This window comes from Notechis scutatus, chromosome Z (genome assembly GCF_049901735.1).
Source record: "Notechis scutatus isolate UNSWTSFEM ecotype Mainland chromosome Z, rNotScu1.2, whole genome shotgun sequence".
NCBI lineage: Eukaryota > Metazoa > Chordata > Lepidosauria > Squamata > Elapidae > Notechis > Notechis scutatus.
In genome coordinates, this window is record NC_142025.1 from 1,833,272 (window position 1) to 1,850,078 (window position 16,807).

General features: G+C 46.5%; 2 protein-coding genes across 2 annotated transcripts in view; both read right to left on the reverse strand.

The window, feature by feature from the left end:
* The window catches only part of NBEAL2 (neurobeachin like 2), an 82,058-nt gene extending 75,848 nt beyond the window's left edge, over positions 1-6,210 (reverse strand). The window contains 3 exon segments of the mRNA XM_087948350.1: positions 469-575; positions 3,339-3,645; positions 6,116-6,210. Coding sequence (XP_087804476.1) covers positions 469-575; positions 3,339-3,630 — 399 coding nt within the window. The 5' untranslated portion in view covers positions 3,631-3,645; positions 6,116-6,210.
* Positions 6,151-16,807, reverse strand: part of LOC113425521 (neurobeachin-like protein 2) — a 58,216-nt gene continuing 47,559 nt past the window's right edge. Inside the window, exons 4-7 of the mRNA XM_087947294.1 lie at positions 13,381-13,462; positions 12,427-12,551; positions 8,271-8,352; positions 6,151-6,201 (exon numbers count right to left, since the gene is read on the reverse strand). Of these exons, the coding sequence (XP_087803420.1) occupies positions 6,151-6,201; positions 8,271-8,352; positions 12,427-12,551; positions 13,381-13,462 (340 nt within the window). The remainder of the gene's footprint in view (positions 6,202-8,270; positions 8,353-12,426; positions 12,552-13,380; positions 13,463-16,807) is intronic.

The following is a 16,807-nucleotide window of genomic DNA, read 5'->3' on the forward strand; positions in this document are numbered from 1 at the left end:
AGGATGCACAAGGAGTCCTCGACTTAGAACCATCTGTTACGTGACCGTTCAAAGTTACACGGCACCGAAAAAAGGGACTTTTGATCAAAATCTTAGCCACTGGTTCGTACTTATGACAGCCTCAGTGTCCCATGATCAGGCGATCCCCTTTTGTGACCTTCTGACAAGCAAACTCAATGGGGAAGCCAGGTTCACTTAACAACCAGGTTATTAACTCATCGGCTGCAGTGATTCACTTAACAATGGTGGCAAGAAAGGTGGAAAAAATGGGGCAAAACTCACTGAACAACCACCTCCTTATTTTGGTTGTAAATCGAGGACTTCCTATAGAAAAATAGAAGTTGAGATTGGGCCATGAGAATTCTACTTTGTACCAGAGGAAAATGAAAAGAGGAAAAAAAAAACATTTTTCTGAAATTTAAGGAAACCCACCCATGTCGGTTGGAAAAACTAGGCGTTTTTTTCTACCTTGCTGTTTTGGATCAATCGTATGATGTGTTCGAAACAATTGTTGCTCAGGAACATGGCTTGCAAGACTGGACGGTCGTCGGAATTCAACATTTCCGGAATAGCATCTGAAGAGATAAAGAAACAGGTTCACATTCAGACAACAACGGGAAGAATAAGAAATCGCACAGGAGGAATCCTCGACTTACGACCAGAGACTTTGGCGCTGTTTGAAGCTACGACAGATCCCCTTAAAAGGTACTTGACTTACAACTGTTCATTTAGTGACAGCACCGAAAAAAGGGACTTAGGACCTACCTACGGCCATTGTAGCATCCCCACAGTCACCTGATCAAAATTTAGATGCTGGGCAACTGACTCATATTTACGACAGTCGCAGCGTTCCGGGGTACCCTTTTGCGACCCATTGACTGGTGAAGTCAATGAGGGATAGCCAGATTCAGTTAGCAACCGGCTATTAATTAATCAATCGCAGGGATTCGCTTAATAACGGTGGCAAGAAAGGTCATAAGATGGAGCAAAGCTCACTGGACAACTGTCTTGCTTAGCAACAGAAATGTTGAACTCCACTGTGGTCGTAAGTCGGGTACATACGACCCACATTTGAACATCTCTCACAGTGCCACAGTTAAGAGAGGTTGCTTATTGGCCAAACTACCACAATTACTAACTGGAGATCTGTCACTGCTGGTGTTGACGTTCTCCAGAAACAGAAAGGTCTGCTTCCAGGTTTGGGGGTGAAGACCCCCAAAGAAAGGGATCAAGGTACCAAAACACGGGTCCCGCCTCAGCAGAGCCCAACTGGTTTCGTGGCCCACTAATGCCAGTTTAATTCTAGGGCGACCAACCAACCCGGTTCTGAAGGTCTTCCGTAAGATTTCTGAGGAGGCCTCTCTGGGAGATCAGAACCATAGAGAGGTCCACATGCTGGACCTCTTGGCTTTCCGATCTTGGAAGGACCAGGCTGGCCTTCTCCTCTGAGCTGGGATTTGGGGGCTGCTTGCTACACCACGGATTTCTCCTGGACCTCAGAAACGTTTCGTGGGTGGTTAAGAACCCGGACATGTCTTAGATTTTGAACATGGACGATGTAGGGACTTTGGTGGTCTCTGACCTTGGAGGTTTTCTTGCAGACGTTTCATGACCCAACTAGGGAGCATCATCAGTGCTAGAAGGGAATGGAGAATACAGGGAGGAGGAGGAGGAGGAGGAGGAGGAGGAGGAGGAGGAGGAGGAGGAGGAGGAGGAGGAGGAGGAGGAGGAGGAGGAGGAGGAGGAGGAGGACAACTGTGGGGTCCCTGGTGCTCTCTGAGCTGGGTGGTTTTCTTGCAGACGTTTCAGGACCCAAGTAAGTAACATCATCAGTACAAGAAGGGAATGGAGAATGAAGAGTGGGAGGAGGAGGAAGAGAAAGAGGAGCGGGGGAGGAAAAGGACTGTGACGTCCCTTGTGCTGTCTGAGCTGGATTGTTTTCTTGTAGAAGGGAACATCATCAGTGCTAAAAGGGGGATGGAAGTGCAGAGAGGAGGAGGAGGAGGAGGAGGAGGAAGAAGAGAGGAGTGGGAGAAGGAAGAGGAGGGAGGAGGAGTGGGAGGAGGAAGAAGAGGAGGAGTGGGAGGAGGAGGAGGAAGAGGAGGAGGAGTGGGAGGAGGGAAGAGGAGGAGTGGGGGAGGAGGAGGAGGAAGAGGAGGAAGAGGAGGAGGAAGAAGAGGAGGAGAAGGAGTGGGGGGAGGAGGAGGAGGAGGAGGAGGAAGAGGAGGAGGAGGAGGAGGAGGAGTGGGAGGAGGAGGGTGGGAGGAGTGGGAGGAGGAGGAGGAGGAAGGGAGGAGTGGGAGGAGGAGGAGGAGGAAGAGGAGGAAGAGGAGGAGGAGGAAGAAGAGGAGGGAGAAGGAGTGGGGGAGGAGGAGGAGGAGGAGGAGGAAGAGGAGGAGGAGGGAGGAAGAGGAGGAGGAGGAGGAGTGGGAGGAGGAGTGGGAGGAGTGGGAGGAGGAGGAGGAGGAGGAGGAGGAAGAGGAGGAGGAGGGAGGAGGAGGAGTGGGAGGAGGAGTGGGAGGAGTGGGAGGAGGAGGAGAAGGAGGAGAAGGAGGAGGAGGAGGAGGAGGAGGAGGAGAGGAGTGGGAGGAGGAGGGAGTGGGAGGAGGAGGAGGAGGAAGGAGGAGAAGGAGGAGGAGGAAGAGGAGGGAGGAGGAAGAAGAGGAGGAGTGGGAGGAGGAAGAGGAGGAGGAGGAGGAGGAGAGGAGTGGGAGGAGGAGTGGGAGGAGGGAGGAGGAGAAGGAGGAGAAGGAGGAGGAGGAAGAGGAGGAGGAGGAAGAAGAGGAGGAGTGGGAGGAGGAAGAGGAGGAGGAGGAGGAGGAGGAGGAGGAGGAGGAGGAGAACAGTGGAGTCCTGGGTGCTCTCTGAACTTGGCTCTTTTCTTGCAGACATCTCATGACCCAACTAGGGGACACCATCAGTGCTAGAAGGGAAGGAGGGTTTGCTGTCTGTTTCTATACTGTTCCTTTTACACTGATGATGTTCCCTATCTGGGTCATGAAACGTCTGCAAGAAAAAAACCCCAAGCTCAGGGAGCACCAGGAGCCCCACAGTCATCGTCCTCCCCTGCTCCCCACCCCTCATCCCTTTCTTCTCTAGCACTGATGATGTTCCCTAGCTGGGCCATGAAACGTCTGCAAGAAAACCACCCAGCTCAAGAGAGCCCAGTTCAATCCTGGCCTGCAAACATTCTTGTCTCATCTCACGGACATCCTTGGCACGTGACACCTTCGCTGATGGCCCCGTAGGCCCAGCAGACGTCCTCCTCCTCCTCCTCCTCCTCCTCTTCCTCTTCCTCCAGCCCAGGAGACACCCCCGCCCCCGATTCTTCCCCTTACCCAGCATGTTCACCCGCAGGGTGATCAGCTTCTCCTCCCAGTGAGGCCCAGGCGATCCTTCCAGCGAGGCCAAGGGCTGGTCGGCGTTCAGGACCTTGAAGAAGCTCTCCAAGATGGCTCGGATCTCCACGGCTCGTTGGCTGGGGCTGCTGGTGTGGAGGACGTGCACCATGGACACCACGCTCTTGAGGGTCATCTGCAGCAACTGGGGGTCCTTGGTGGGCCCACTGGCCGGAAGGCACCACCTCCTGAGGACCAGCATCAGCCCCTCGACCACCAATGGGGTGGTCATCTGGAGGGCGTTTTGCTACGAAGGAGGAGGAGGAGGAGGAGACAGGCATGGTTAGGAAGCCCCAGTGGCGCAGCGGTCAGAGTGCAGTACTGCAGGCTCCTTCTGCTGAATGCCGGCAGTTCGAATCTCACCAGGCTCAAGGTTGACTCAACCTTCCATTCTTCAGAGGTCGAAAGCCAGCCTTCCTTCCTTCCTTCTCTCCCACTCTGTCCTTCCTTCCTTCCCACTCTGTCCTTCCTTCTTTCCTTCCCTCCCACTCCTTCCTTCCTTCCTTCCCACTCTGTCCTTCCTTCCTTCTTTCCTTCCCACTCTTGTCCTTCCTTCCTTCCTTCCTTCTTTCCTTCCTTCTCTCCCACTCTGTCCTTCCTTCCTTCCCTCCCACTCTGTCCTTCCTTCCCTCCCACTCCTTCCTTCCTTCCTTCCCACTCTGTCCTTCCTTCCTTCCCACTCTGTCCTTCCTTCTTTCCTTCCTTCCTTCCCACTCTGTCCTTCCTTCCTTCTTTCCTTCCTTCCTTCTTTCCTTCCTTCTCTCCCACTCTGTCCTTCCTTCCTTCCCTCCCACTCCTTCCTTCCTTCCTTCCCACTCTGTCCTTCCTTCCTTCCCACTCTGCCCTTCCTTCCTTCCCTTCCCACTCTGTCCTTCCTTCTCCTCCTTCCTTCCTTCCCACTCTGTCCTTCCTTCCTTCTTTCCTTCCCACTCTGTCCTTCCTTCCTTCTTTCCTTCCTTCTCTCCCACTCTGTCCTTCTTTCCTTTCCTTTCCTTTCCTTTCCTTTCCTTTCCTTTCCTTTCCTTTCCTTTCCTTTCCTTTCCTTTCTTCCTTTCCTTTCCTTTTCTTTCCTTTCCTTCCCTTCCCTTCCTTCCTTCCTTCTCTCCCACTCTGTCCTTCCTTCCTTCCTTCTTTCCTTGCTTCCTTCCTTCTTTCCTTCCTTCCACTCCCTCCCTCCCTCCCTCCTTCCTTCCTTCCTGTTAGAATGCAGTATTGCAGGCTAACTCTGCCCACTACCAAGAGTTCGAATCCCCCCAGGCTCAAGGTTAACTCAGCCTTCCGTCCTTCCGAGGTGGGTCAAATGAGGAGCCAGATTGTTGGGGGCAAGAGGCTGACTATGTACACCGCTTAGAGAGGGCTGTAAAAGCACCGGTGTGAAGCGGTATGTAAGTTGTTTGGCTTCGAGCAGACCAGGAGATCTACCTCCAGAAAAAGAACCTGGCTAGGAGGAATTGATGGCTTGCTAAAGGTAGTCCTCGACTTACGACCATTCATTTAGCAAGTACTCAAAGTTACAACGGCACTGGGAAGAGAGACCTATGACCGTTTTCTCACAGTTACGTCCTTTTCAGCATCTCCACAGCTACGCGATTTAAAATTAGGAGGCTTGGCAACTGGCATGTACTTATGACAGTTCTAATCCGTGATTGCCATTTGTGACCAAGCAAAGCCAAGGGGACCACGTTTTATTCAACAACGGCACATAGCTATCTTCTGATAAGCAATGGAGGAGACGGATTCGTCGAACGACCACATGATTCCTTTAACAATGGCAGAAATTCGCTTAACAACCAAAAAGGTTGTAAAATGGGACAAAACTCACGAAGCAAGGGAAATTTTGGGCTCCATCTTGGTCATAAGTTGAAGACTACCTGTACCTCAAGGACAGGCTTCCTCCCGTGACGCTCAACGACAACCCTCCCAATTCACAAACAGCACAGCGGTTGGCTTCTCGGCTGAGAACCATGGGACTTGGTGTCTCTGGTATGCAAAGAGTTATGGAAAGCTGATCGATCATGAGCAGGAGAGGAAAGTGGAAAAGCTAATAAGTAAACATACACACAAGATTAAAAAGAACCCAACACACAAGCCTGAGAGACGGTAGATTTGATTTTGCCGAAATGTCACTATAATAAAAGCACAAATATTAAGATGTGGGAAAATACCCGAAGAAACCTAAGTACCATACATATAAATACCCGCAAAAAGGTAAAACACACACACACACACACACACACTGCCTCATCTCTCTGTAGGGCTGATACATACTCCATGCAGGCTGTGGAACATGGGCCAAGGGATGGTCTTGGTCGCCTCTTGGGTGTTCCATCTCTCTGTATATCTCTTAAGAGCTAAAGACGGAGTGGATCCTTCTCTAGTTAGACCTCTGCACTGTCCTTCTCTCATCCCACTCCTCACAGGTGATCCTTGACTTATGACCACAATGGGAACCAGATTTTCCATTCTTAAGCAAGGCAAGTTGTTAAGTGAGTCCCACCCATGCTTGGCAACGTTTTTTGACAAGGTAATCACAGCCGTTGTTAAGAGAAACGGTGCAGTCATTAAACAAATCCAGCCTCACCCAATGACTTTGCTTTGGGACCCAGCACCGAACAGAGGGTTGGACTGGATGACCTCTAGATCATGGTTATAAATCCCTAGAATTCGGTGATTCTCTTCCCGGAAGGCTTTTAAATGCAGAAGTTCAAAGACCTTACCTTGGATCCAGAGATAATAGCCCCCAAAAGGTGGATTAGCCGCAGCTGGAGGCATTCTGGGAGCTCTCGGTCCGTTTCGAAGCATTCTAGCAAGGTAGGAAAAAAATAAATCAATCAATTAAATAATTAAACACCCACCTCCAGCCACCTTGACTGAATGGTTCAAGTGAAATGCAGTATTTCTCAATGTTGGCTATTTTTAAGAGGGGAGGACCTCAACTCCCAGAATCCCCCAGGCCAGCGTGCTTTAAGAGGCGTGCTTTATGGCTGCACAGGGAATTCTGGGAATTGAAATCCACACACCTTAAAGTTGCCACGGTTCAGAAACAGAGCATTTACATTCATCCCGACTTACGTCCATAATGGGCAAGCTCCACAATGGTCATAAGTTGAGGACTAGCTGTACTTTACTTCTATTTCAAATTTGTTTTTGTTTACAATTCTGGTCAGTGACCGTAAGGAAAAATAAATCTTAAAATTCCCTAAATACAGGTACTCCTCGATTTATAACCACGATCGAGCCAAAAATTTATGTTGCTAAGCGAGACAGGTGTTAAGTGAGTTTTGCCCCATTTTATGACCTTTCTTGCTGCAGTTGTTAAGCAAATCGCAGCAGTCGTTAAGTCAGTCACACGGTTGCTAAGTGAATCTGGCTTCCCCGTTGACTTTGCTGGCCAGACGGACGCAAAAGGGGATGGAGCCACAGCCATCATAAGTATGAGTCAGTAGCCAAGCGTCTGAATTTTAATCCGGTGACCACTGGTGTCTGTGTGTGCGCGTGCGCTGCAACGGTCGTTAAGTGTGAAAAATGGTCATAAGTCTCTTTTTGCAGTAACTTTGAATGGTTGCTAAATGGATGGTGGTAACTTGAGGATTACCTGTATATATATATTAGCCGGTGTACACTAATTAACCAAGAAAGCTGGTTTGGAGGGGTTCACCCTGCCTAAGCTAAGAAGAAACCATGATTGTGAGTCTCTAGATGAGACATAGGGAAAAAATGCAGCGAAAGCGCATCTCTTCAAGGGGTTTTCAGTTAAGAAAAGTCCCTGAAATCCCTAGCAGGCAAATAATTAATATTAAAAGCACCAACGGTTTCTGGAAATCTGCTCCACCCTGCATTTGTGTGTTTGTGACTTTGTGTGTGTGTGTGTTTAATGAGGCGGGAAGAAATGCTGTTGGCTGGAAAGATTTCTTGCGTAGATAAATTCTGCTAACCTGTCCTGACTGCCTCGGTTTTGATGCAAATTTTAATTTTTACATTAAATTTTATAATTGAGTTTAAAATCTAATTTAAAAATGAATTTAAAATTTAAATTTAAGAGAATAAATTTAAAGCAACGAGAGAGGGAAAAAAAAATACACAGTTTTTCACACTTATGACCGCTGCAGCATCCCCTTGGCCATGTGATTGAAATTCATAAACTTTGCAACTGACTCACATTTATGACGGTTGCCGTTTCCCGGGGTCACGTGACCCTCTTTGGTGACCTTCTGACACAGCAAGACAAGGGGGAAAGACAGCTTCCCTTAATGACCGTGTGACTCACTTAACAACTGCAAGGATTCGCTTAACAACTGTGGCAAGAAAGGTTGTAAAATGGGACAAAACTCACTTAACAAATGTTTCACTTAGCAACAGAAAATCTGGCTCATAAATCAAGGACTAACTGTATATGCTTGCCTAACGAGAATATTACATATATTAATCAAATACAGTTATAAAACTTTCTTTTTTTGGGTTAAAGCCCCTTGGAGATCTGTTTTGTTTTCTTCTTCTCTTTGACAATAGATGCCTCACTGCTGCATTTTGCATTTTACTCATGTTTTCTTACTTAATAAAAAAGCAATTAATCCACGATTAATTTTAATTAATCATTAATTTTAATTAAATAATACTCCATTGATTTTAAATAATTGAAAAGAAGAAAACAGCAGATGTTTCTATAACAATTCTACATCGACTCGTTTTAACTACTAGAATATTACCTGTTTTCCTCATCTTCTTTGACAATCACCGTGTGCTTTGCTCTTCTTTTGGTGATTAATTAAAAAGCAATTAAAAATAGAAAGAAGGAAAAGGCAGCAAAGGGGATTTTTTTTTTTTGCAGGGTGGGGAAGAGAGAGAGAAATTTAGTGAGGCTGCCACATGTACCTTCAAAAAGGAACTGAACTCCAAAGGCAACGCAGCTGGTGCGAACTTGTATTTGTTCTTCTCTTTCGCACTCACAATCTCCCTGGCAGGGAAACAACACAAAAGGGTGTGAGAGAGGTTGGAAGGAGGGAGGAGGAAAGGAAGGAAAAGGAGGGAGGGAGAAAGGACAAAAGAAGGAAGGAAGGAAAACTGACAGTGAGAGAGTGGGAGAGAGAAGGAAGGAAGGAAGGAAGGAAGGAAGGAAGGAAGGAAGGAAGGAAGGAAGGAAGGAAGGAAGGAAGGAAGGAAGGAAGGAAGGAAACTGACAGTGAGAGAGTGGAGAGAGAGGAAGGAAGGGGAGAAGGGAAACATGAAAGGAAGGCAGGAAGAAAAGGGAGGGAAGAAAGAAAGAAAGGAGGGAGAGAGGGAGAAGAAAGAAAAGGGGAAAGAGGGGAGAGGAGAGAGGGAGGGAAGGAAGGAAGGAAGGAAGTCTGGATGTGTGAGATTTTTCAAGTTTTTATTCTCAATTCCAGCATCCCTCAATTTGAAGATGGGTGGACTTCAGCTCCCAGAATTCCCTAGGGAGCATGCCGGGTGGGGAATTCTGGGACTTGAAGGCCACCCATCTTCCCAAGGTTGAAAAACATCAATTTAGAGGAAATGTAAGAGTATCTGATAAACAACATATAGACTCATGATGAATAAATTGAATAAATAATAAATTGAAATAAACCCGTTAAATAACTATTAAATAAGGAAGGAGAGAGAAGGAAGGGAAACTGGGAAAGGAAAGAACTTGTACGACTGTCGGAACTTCGGATCTGAATTTCAAGTCTCTCTCTTTTTTTTTTAGGTAGGTCGTAATTTTGAAGGGTTGTTAAGCGAGCAGTCGTAAGTCGAGGATGACTAGTATAGAACTTTAGAGCCATGTCTGTCAACCTTGGCCACATGAAGATGGGTGGACTTCAAGTCCCAGAATTCCCTGGACAGCGGTAATCCTCTACTTACAACAGTTCGTTTAGTGACCATTTAAAGTTACAATGGCACTGAAAAAGAACGCCTTTTGTAGCATCCCCCGCGGCCCCGTGATCAAAATTTGGGCAATTGGCCTGTGCTGGTTAAACAGTATATAGTTAGTTTGGGAATGAGAGCTGTCCCCTTAAGGGAATGCCTCATGGGAAATGTAGTTAATGCCTCATGGGAGATGTAGTTCATGTCATGTGGTCGCATCTGTAATCCTGATTGGTCACTGAATTGACCTCTGGTTGGATTGGGGGGAGTTTTGGTCATTCTAACTTGGACCCCAGCAACGTGCTGGAGTCTTTCCTTTGCTGTATCATTATGGGATGAAGATAACTATCTTTTCACACTATGAAGACAACAATGCAAAGATTGGACATGAGATGAATCTCAGCATAACTGTGAGTTATACCTTGAGGATGCCTGATGTAACCCAATAAAGTAACTTTGTATGGAAGCCTTTGTAGTTTTTAACTACCTGTCTCTATATTCAGCCAGAAAATTAGAGAGACAAGATATGGCCACTGACTCATATTTATGATGGTTGCAATGTCCCGGAGTCACATGATCCCCTTTTGTCATCTTCTGACAATGGGGAAGCCAGAATCATTTAACGACCGTTACTAATTTAACAAATTAGAGAAAATTTGTTACCAATTTTCTAATGACTAATTTAACAATTGCAGTGATTCACTTAACAACTGGGGCAAGAAAGGTTGTAAAATGGAGCCAGTTAACAACTGCCTTGTTAGCGATGGAAATTTTGGACTCAATTTTGGTCAAACGTCCAGGACTACCTGCATCGCCAACCTCTGCGCCATATCACGGAAACCAGGGGTGAGATTCAATTTTTTAAACTACCGGTTCTGTGGGCGTGGCTGAGTGGGCGTGGCCATTTTTTGCACCACCACCCCACCTGTTTTTTGGGCCTTCTGGGCCTCAGAGGAGCCTCGGGGGGGGGGGAGTTTTTGCTCCCAGAAGGCTCCTCTGGGGGCTCAAGAAGGCAAAAAATGGAGGGGGGGGACTGAGCCCCTCAGCAAGGGGAATCCCGCCACAGCTGATTGTATGAATCAGCTGACTGTCGGGAGGGGAAAAAAAAGAAAGAAATACCTTAAGGGACCACGCGGGTGGGGCAAGCGAGCCGGTGGTGACCGGGCGACCAGGTCAGGGGCGTGGCCAGCCAGAACTTACTACCAGTCCAGCGACCCAAGCCAACCAGTACGCCCGATGCGGTGCGAACCAGCTGAATACCACCACCGATGGAAACCCAACCCACAAAATATGTGTGTGCCATGCAAATTATTGGCTTTTGCTTATCCCAGGCAGCCTTTGGCAACCTCAGCAGGAAGGGGAAACAACGGATTCTTTTATATGTTTATTTAAAGACTTTATACGAGTGTAATAGGAGCAGCCTTCGATTGCCTGCTGGCTTCCCCCATGACTCTCCTTGTAGGAAGGTGGCAGAGAACATTGGAATTATTTAGTTACTGTTGTTCAGTTGCTACTGTTGTGTCTGACATTTTGGGATCCAGGAGACCCCACTTTTATTATTAAAGTGATGATTGTCAATATTATTGAAATAATGATCAAGTTATTGCAGCTGATTGGGTTGGAGGACTGCAACACTGCCAAATTTCAATCCCTCTCAAAAAATCAGCGGTCTCAGATATTGGATGCATTCTGTAATTTGAGGTCTGTTGGTTCAAACATTGTTGCCCAACACGGCACTGTATTGCTCCACTGAAGATTACAAACAGACACAAAGAATTTAGTAATCTATATATATAAAAGCGAAATGCCCCTCATGCATCATCACAAAATCTACAGAACCGTAAAGCCTACAAACTTGAAATTTGGCACGTATGGCTTCTAGGTGCTCTTGGCTTCTAGGTGCTCGCTAAGAAATAATTTTTGAAATGACTATCAGAGCATTACTATTTCCTATATTATTCTTATTAACACGCTCTGATGCTAAGGATTTCTACTCCCCCTCCCCACCTGAAAAGAAATCTCTCCCAAATGCAAAACACAAGCAGGAAAGGAGTTTTAGTTTCAGTTTCACAGCAGCAAACAGCTTTAGTACAGAACATTGAGCTAAGCCACGCCCAGGCTCCTTGCTGTCTCCTTCTTGCTCACACAGCAAATACTGTTTCCAAACAGCCCTCCACTCTCTCACACACTGACAGGAAGCTAGCCAGATGAATACCGATGGATGCTGGTAGGCAGAGGCAGAATTTTCCCCCTTATTTTCCTCCCCCAAAACTAAGCCTGACCACATAGTTTCGTAGTGTTGAAAGGTGTCAAAATGCCTTTCTTCCGAGGATTCGATTTTCCCGCAAGGATACGGACAGCTGCTTGAAAGCTGGATCTTTTTTTATTTTTCAGGAAGGCGAGAGATAGCGAGAAGCCTGCGTTCCTGGGCTAGCTACCTTCATATGATAAGCCCCTGATTTTTATACTTTTTTTCTCCTTTTGTGTGTGGGTGCTTGTATTTGTATTTCTTAATGTTTCAAATCCTGTCAGGGGTTGTCTTTATTCCCGCCGGAGGGTAAACTCCGGGGGGTGCGGTAGGCGAACTTTGCGGGGTGGTTTGATTGGATTATCGGCTTCGTCCTAATCTTTTTTAGCTTAATGGTTTCTTATATTTGTTTTGTGGCAATCTCCTGTCTGTCTCCTTTGTAATATACACATATTTTTGTGTGTGTGTCTTTTGTCTGTTTGTTTTGCTGATTTGGCATGTCTTGTGTTTGTAAGGGTTTTCTTTTCTTGTTTCCCTAGTTTTCTTAATTATTTGGGCTTTTGTCTAAGGGGCTTCTTTAATACCTTTTATTTGATCCCTTTTCCTATGTAAGTTTGTTTTATGGCTGCCCTGATGTTCCCTTTGGGCTTTCCTGCTTGGGTGACACCACTGTCTTCGTGAAATCCCCTTTCCACAGTAGCAAAGCATGGGTATCAAGGTAGTAGGTAGATAGCCAACATCTTGAACTGCATTGGAGTCTGTCAGAGAATGTCTTTGCTTCACAAGGCCCACCAAGAAACAATCTACAAGGTCTGGCCAGATGTGGCCAAGCATCTCTTGGCACCTGCCTAAAAGCCACAGCTTCTCCCCAAACCGAGATGCAACCTTCCCACGGGGTGAGGATGGAGACCCACTCACCCACTCAGCTGTCTCCGCCAGGTCTGGTAGGGGTCGAAGAGACACTCGCAAAGGTGCAGGGCGTAGAGGGTGACATTCTCCAGCTGGCCCTGGTGGGGCCAGGCCTCTGTGTGGAAGCTGTTGAGCTGCCAGGGAATTAACCACCAATTAGCCACCATCAGCGTTTCTCTGGCCTTGGCCAAGTTCCCGAAAGAGTCTTATTTTAACCAGGGAGGTCAAAGGGCAGGAAAATGCAGGGTGAACCACAAGGATAACCAGGAGGTTTCGAAGGGAGGGGAGGAAGGGAGGGAGGAAGGAGGGAGGGAGGGAGGGAGGGAGGGAGGAAAAAGGAGGGAGAGAGGAAGAAAAGAGAGGGGAGATAAGTGCTAGGAAAAAGGAAAGAAAGAGAAAGGAAGGAAAGGAAAGGAAAGGGGAAGGGAGGGAAGGAAGGAAAGGGAAGGAGGGAGGGAAGGAAAGGAGGAAGAGTGAAGGGAAGGAAAGGGGGAGGGAAGGAAAGGTAGGGAGGTGGAAGGGAGGAAGAAGGAAGGACAGAGGAAGGAACGAAGAGAGGCAAACTGACTGAGAGAGAGGGAGAAAGAGGGAGGAAGGGAAGGAAGGAAAAATGAAGGAAGGAAAGAAATGAAAAAGAGAGAGGGAGAGGAGAAAGGAGGAATCGAGGGAAGAAGGAAGGAGGGAAGGAGAAAGGGCGGGAGGGAAAGAAGGAAGGTGGTCTGGTGTGGGTGGATATGGGTTTTTAAGGTTTTTACTCTCGGTTCTAGGATCCCTGAATCTTGACAATTTGAAGATGGGTGGACTTCAGTTCCCAGAATCCCCTAGGGAGCATGCTTAGCTTTATCCTTGTGAGGTGGTCTCAAATTGACGTGGTTCCGCCCCACCCGGGATCCGAACTTGTGTCTCCTGTACGGGAAGCCTCCCTCCTAACCCTGGTTAGGAGGCTCAGAAGTTCATGGTTACCTTTTTCGAACAGGTGGACAGCAGAACGATCAGATCGTGGACAAACAGGGGTGGACGGTCAGCCTGGACGTTTTCGAGATTCCTGCGAAGAAACCAAAGAAGCAGCCTTGAGAAATGGAAAAAATTATCTGGCATCGGAGGCCCTTTAAGGCAAAACAAGCGGCAACGTTATGCCAAAACATAATATATATTTTTAAATCATTGGTAATTAATATTAGTAATTATAGCAAAGTAGTAATCGCATCCTTCAGGTTGCTTTAGGTTCAGTTTCTCCTTTGGGAGAAGTTATGCAGGGAGTCCTTGATTTATGACCAAAATTCAGCTCCAAATAATGTCCATGTCCATAATGTTCATGACCACAATAAATTGAAATAAATCTAATCGGTAAAATAGGGTATCCTCTACTTATGCCCACAGTTGAGCCCCAAATTTCTGTTGCTAAGTTAGAGAGTTGTTTAAATTGGGGACCCCTGCTTTAAGAGGGGAGGACTCCAACTCCCAGAATCCCTAGTCAGCATGATTTAAGGAGTGGACTCCAACTCCCAGAATCCCCCAGCCAGGATGCTTTAAGAGGGAAGGACTCCAACTCCCAGAATCCCCCAGCCGGCATGCTTTAAGAGGGAAAGACTCCAATTCCCAGAATCCCCAGCCAGGATGCTTTAAGAGGGGAGGACTCCAACTCCCAGAATCCCCCAGCCAGGATGCTTTAAGAGGGGAGAACTCCAATTCCCAGAATCCCCCAGCCATCATCCTTTAAGAGGGGAGGACGTCCACTCCCAGAATCCCCAGCCAGGATGCTTTAAGAGGGGAGAACTCCAACTCCCAGAATCCCCAGCCAGGATGCTTTAAGAGGGAGGATCCCAATTCCCAGAATCCCCCAGCCATCATCCTTTAAGAGGGGAGAACTCCAACTCCCAGAATCCCCAGCCAGGATGCTTTAGAGGGAGAACTCCAACTCCCAGAATCCCCCAGCCGGCATGCTTTAAGGGGGGTGGGCTTCTCTTCTCCCCACCTCTCAGTTCTGCTCCCTCCCTGTCCTCCATCTTGGGTGCCTGTGCGAAAGCTCCTTGGGTGCTTATCTTGAGCTTACCAACCGCAGCACCCACAGGAAGACGGGTAGCACTAGGCGCTGTCTGCCCCCCGCCCCCCCGCCTTCCTGTCAGATTAAAAATAAAACAGAGCTTGGCAAATGGGCCTTCAGATCAGCCAGGCCATCCTCCCCCTTGCCAGCTCTGTTTGGGGACGATGGGAGCGGTAGTCCCCTACCGTTGGGCTAGCGTAGCTCTGCTCTGCGTCAGAATGGAGGGTGTGGGGACAATTTATTTCTATTCATTTTCTGTTTTTTTTTTTTAATTTCTATACCACTTCATTCTTTTTACAAATAAAGCCGTGAATGTATCTGACACAGTTTCCTCCTGCTGTTTTTCCCCAATAAAAACAACCCTGTGAGGTGGGTTGGGCTGAGAGAGAGAAGGAGAAGGACTGGCCCAAAAGTCACCCAGCTGGCTTTCCTGGCTAAGGTGGCACTAGAACTCACCGTCGCCTAGTGATTGGCCCAAGGTCCCCTGGATGGCTTTTGTGCCTAAGGGAGAACTAGAACTCATCGTCTCCTGGTGATGGGAATTCACTTAACGGCCACAGTAAAAAGCGATGTAAATTTAGGGTGACTCGCTTAATGACCACCTCACTTAGTGATGGACGTTTTGCTCCCAATTGTGGTCATAGGTTGAGGACTACCCGTCTATCCTAAACCCTGGGACTGAAATCAAACAAATTTGTGGCAGGCATTATTTGGCACTTTTTTCTGATTGTTCCCTGTGGCTAATCCCTGGATTAATTTTCTTCCTTCCCCATAGATATTATACCTGTGTAATATCTAATATATATATTATATATATACTGTAATATATTGTATTATTTTATATATATATATAAAACTTAGCAGTAAAATAGCTTGCCAGGAAACAAAGCAATGTTTAATCTGTTTGTGAAATTCGTAATGTAAACGAAGCAAGAACACAAGGAAATTGCGTCTTTGAAAACTGGCAATGATAAGCGGTGCTTTGCTGATGTCTATTTTGCTTTAGTTTAGTTTTGTTTTTAAACGTGCAGCTTTCAAAACTTAAACAAACCAGGCTGCCTATTTTTAATCTGCGACCTTTAGAAAAGAAAACCAAATCGGTTTTCAATATTTTCATGGGCAACTTTTAGAGTGAAAAACAAACCAGCTTCCTATTTTTAAGGTAAAACTTGAGAAGAAACCAAACTAGCTTCATATTTTTTTAACGTCCAATTTTTAGACTGGAAACCAAACCAGCTTCCTATTTTTAAAGTTTCACCTTTCAGAGAGTAAAAACAAACCAGCTTCCTCTGTTTAAAGTGCAACGTTTAGAACCTAACCAGCTTTCTGTTTTTAAGGTGCAGCCTTCAGACTAAAACTCAAACTGGGTTCCTGAAGTTTTTTTTTTTTTTTTTTTAAGTCCAGCCACTTTTTTTGCTCTGGTTCAAACAAACGTAAGAGAAAAGGAAAAAAAAAAGTTTTAGAGGTTTCAAAGCTCCCATTGGGTGAAGTTTTTCGAGCTATTCCATCCAAGGGCCCAACTTCTAGCTTCTACTGCTTATTTTTTTAATGCCAAAGTAAGTTTGTGTTGCTGATTTTTTAAAGGTCACAGAAACACGTGCAGAACAGGTAGTCCTCGACTTACAACCATTCATTTAGTGATGAAGTTTACAATGCCACTGAACAAAGTGACTTACGACCCTTTTAGGACCACTGCAGAGTCCTCGTGTTCACATGATCAAAATTCAGACGCTTGGCAACTGGCATGTACATATGACTGTTGCAGTGTCCTGGGATCATGTGATCACCTTTTCCAATCTTCAGACAAGCAGTCAATGGGGGAAATGCCAGATTCACTTAATGACCGCACGATTCATTTAACAACTTCAGTGATTCTGTGGTGGATTTACTCATCTAACTGGCCAACCGATTTTCAGTGTGACAAATTGTTCAGTTCTCAGTTTGTTCAATTTAGAATTCAGATTGTTCAGTACAGTACAGTCACAATTGAACCCAAAATTTATGTCGTTAAGTGAGACATTTGCTAAGTGAGTTTTGCCCCATTTTATGACCTTTCTTGCTACAGTTGTTAAGTGAATCGCTGCAGTTAACCCGTTAAGTTGTTAAGCGAATCTGGCTTCCCCACTGATTTTGCATGTCGCAAAAGGGGATCAGGTGACACCCCCGGGACGTAGCAACGGTCATAAGTATGAATCAGTTGTCAAGCGGCTGAATTTTGATCACATAATCGTCACGATGCTATAAAGATTGTAACTGTGAAAAATGGACATAGGTCATTTTTTTTCCAGTGATGTTATAACTTTGAACGGTCAGTAAATGAACTGTTGTAAGTCGAGGGCTGCCTAT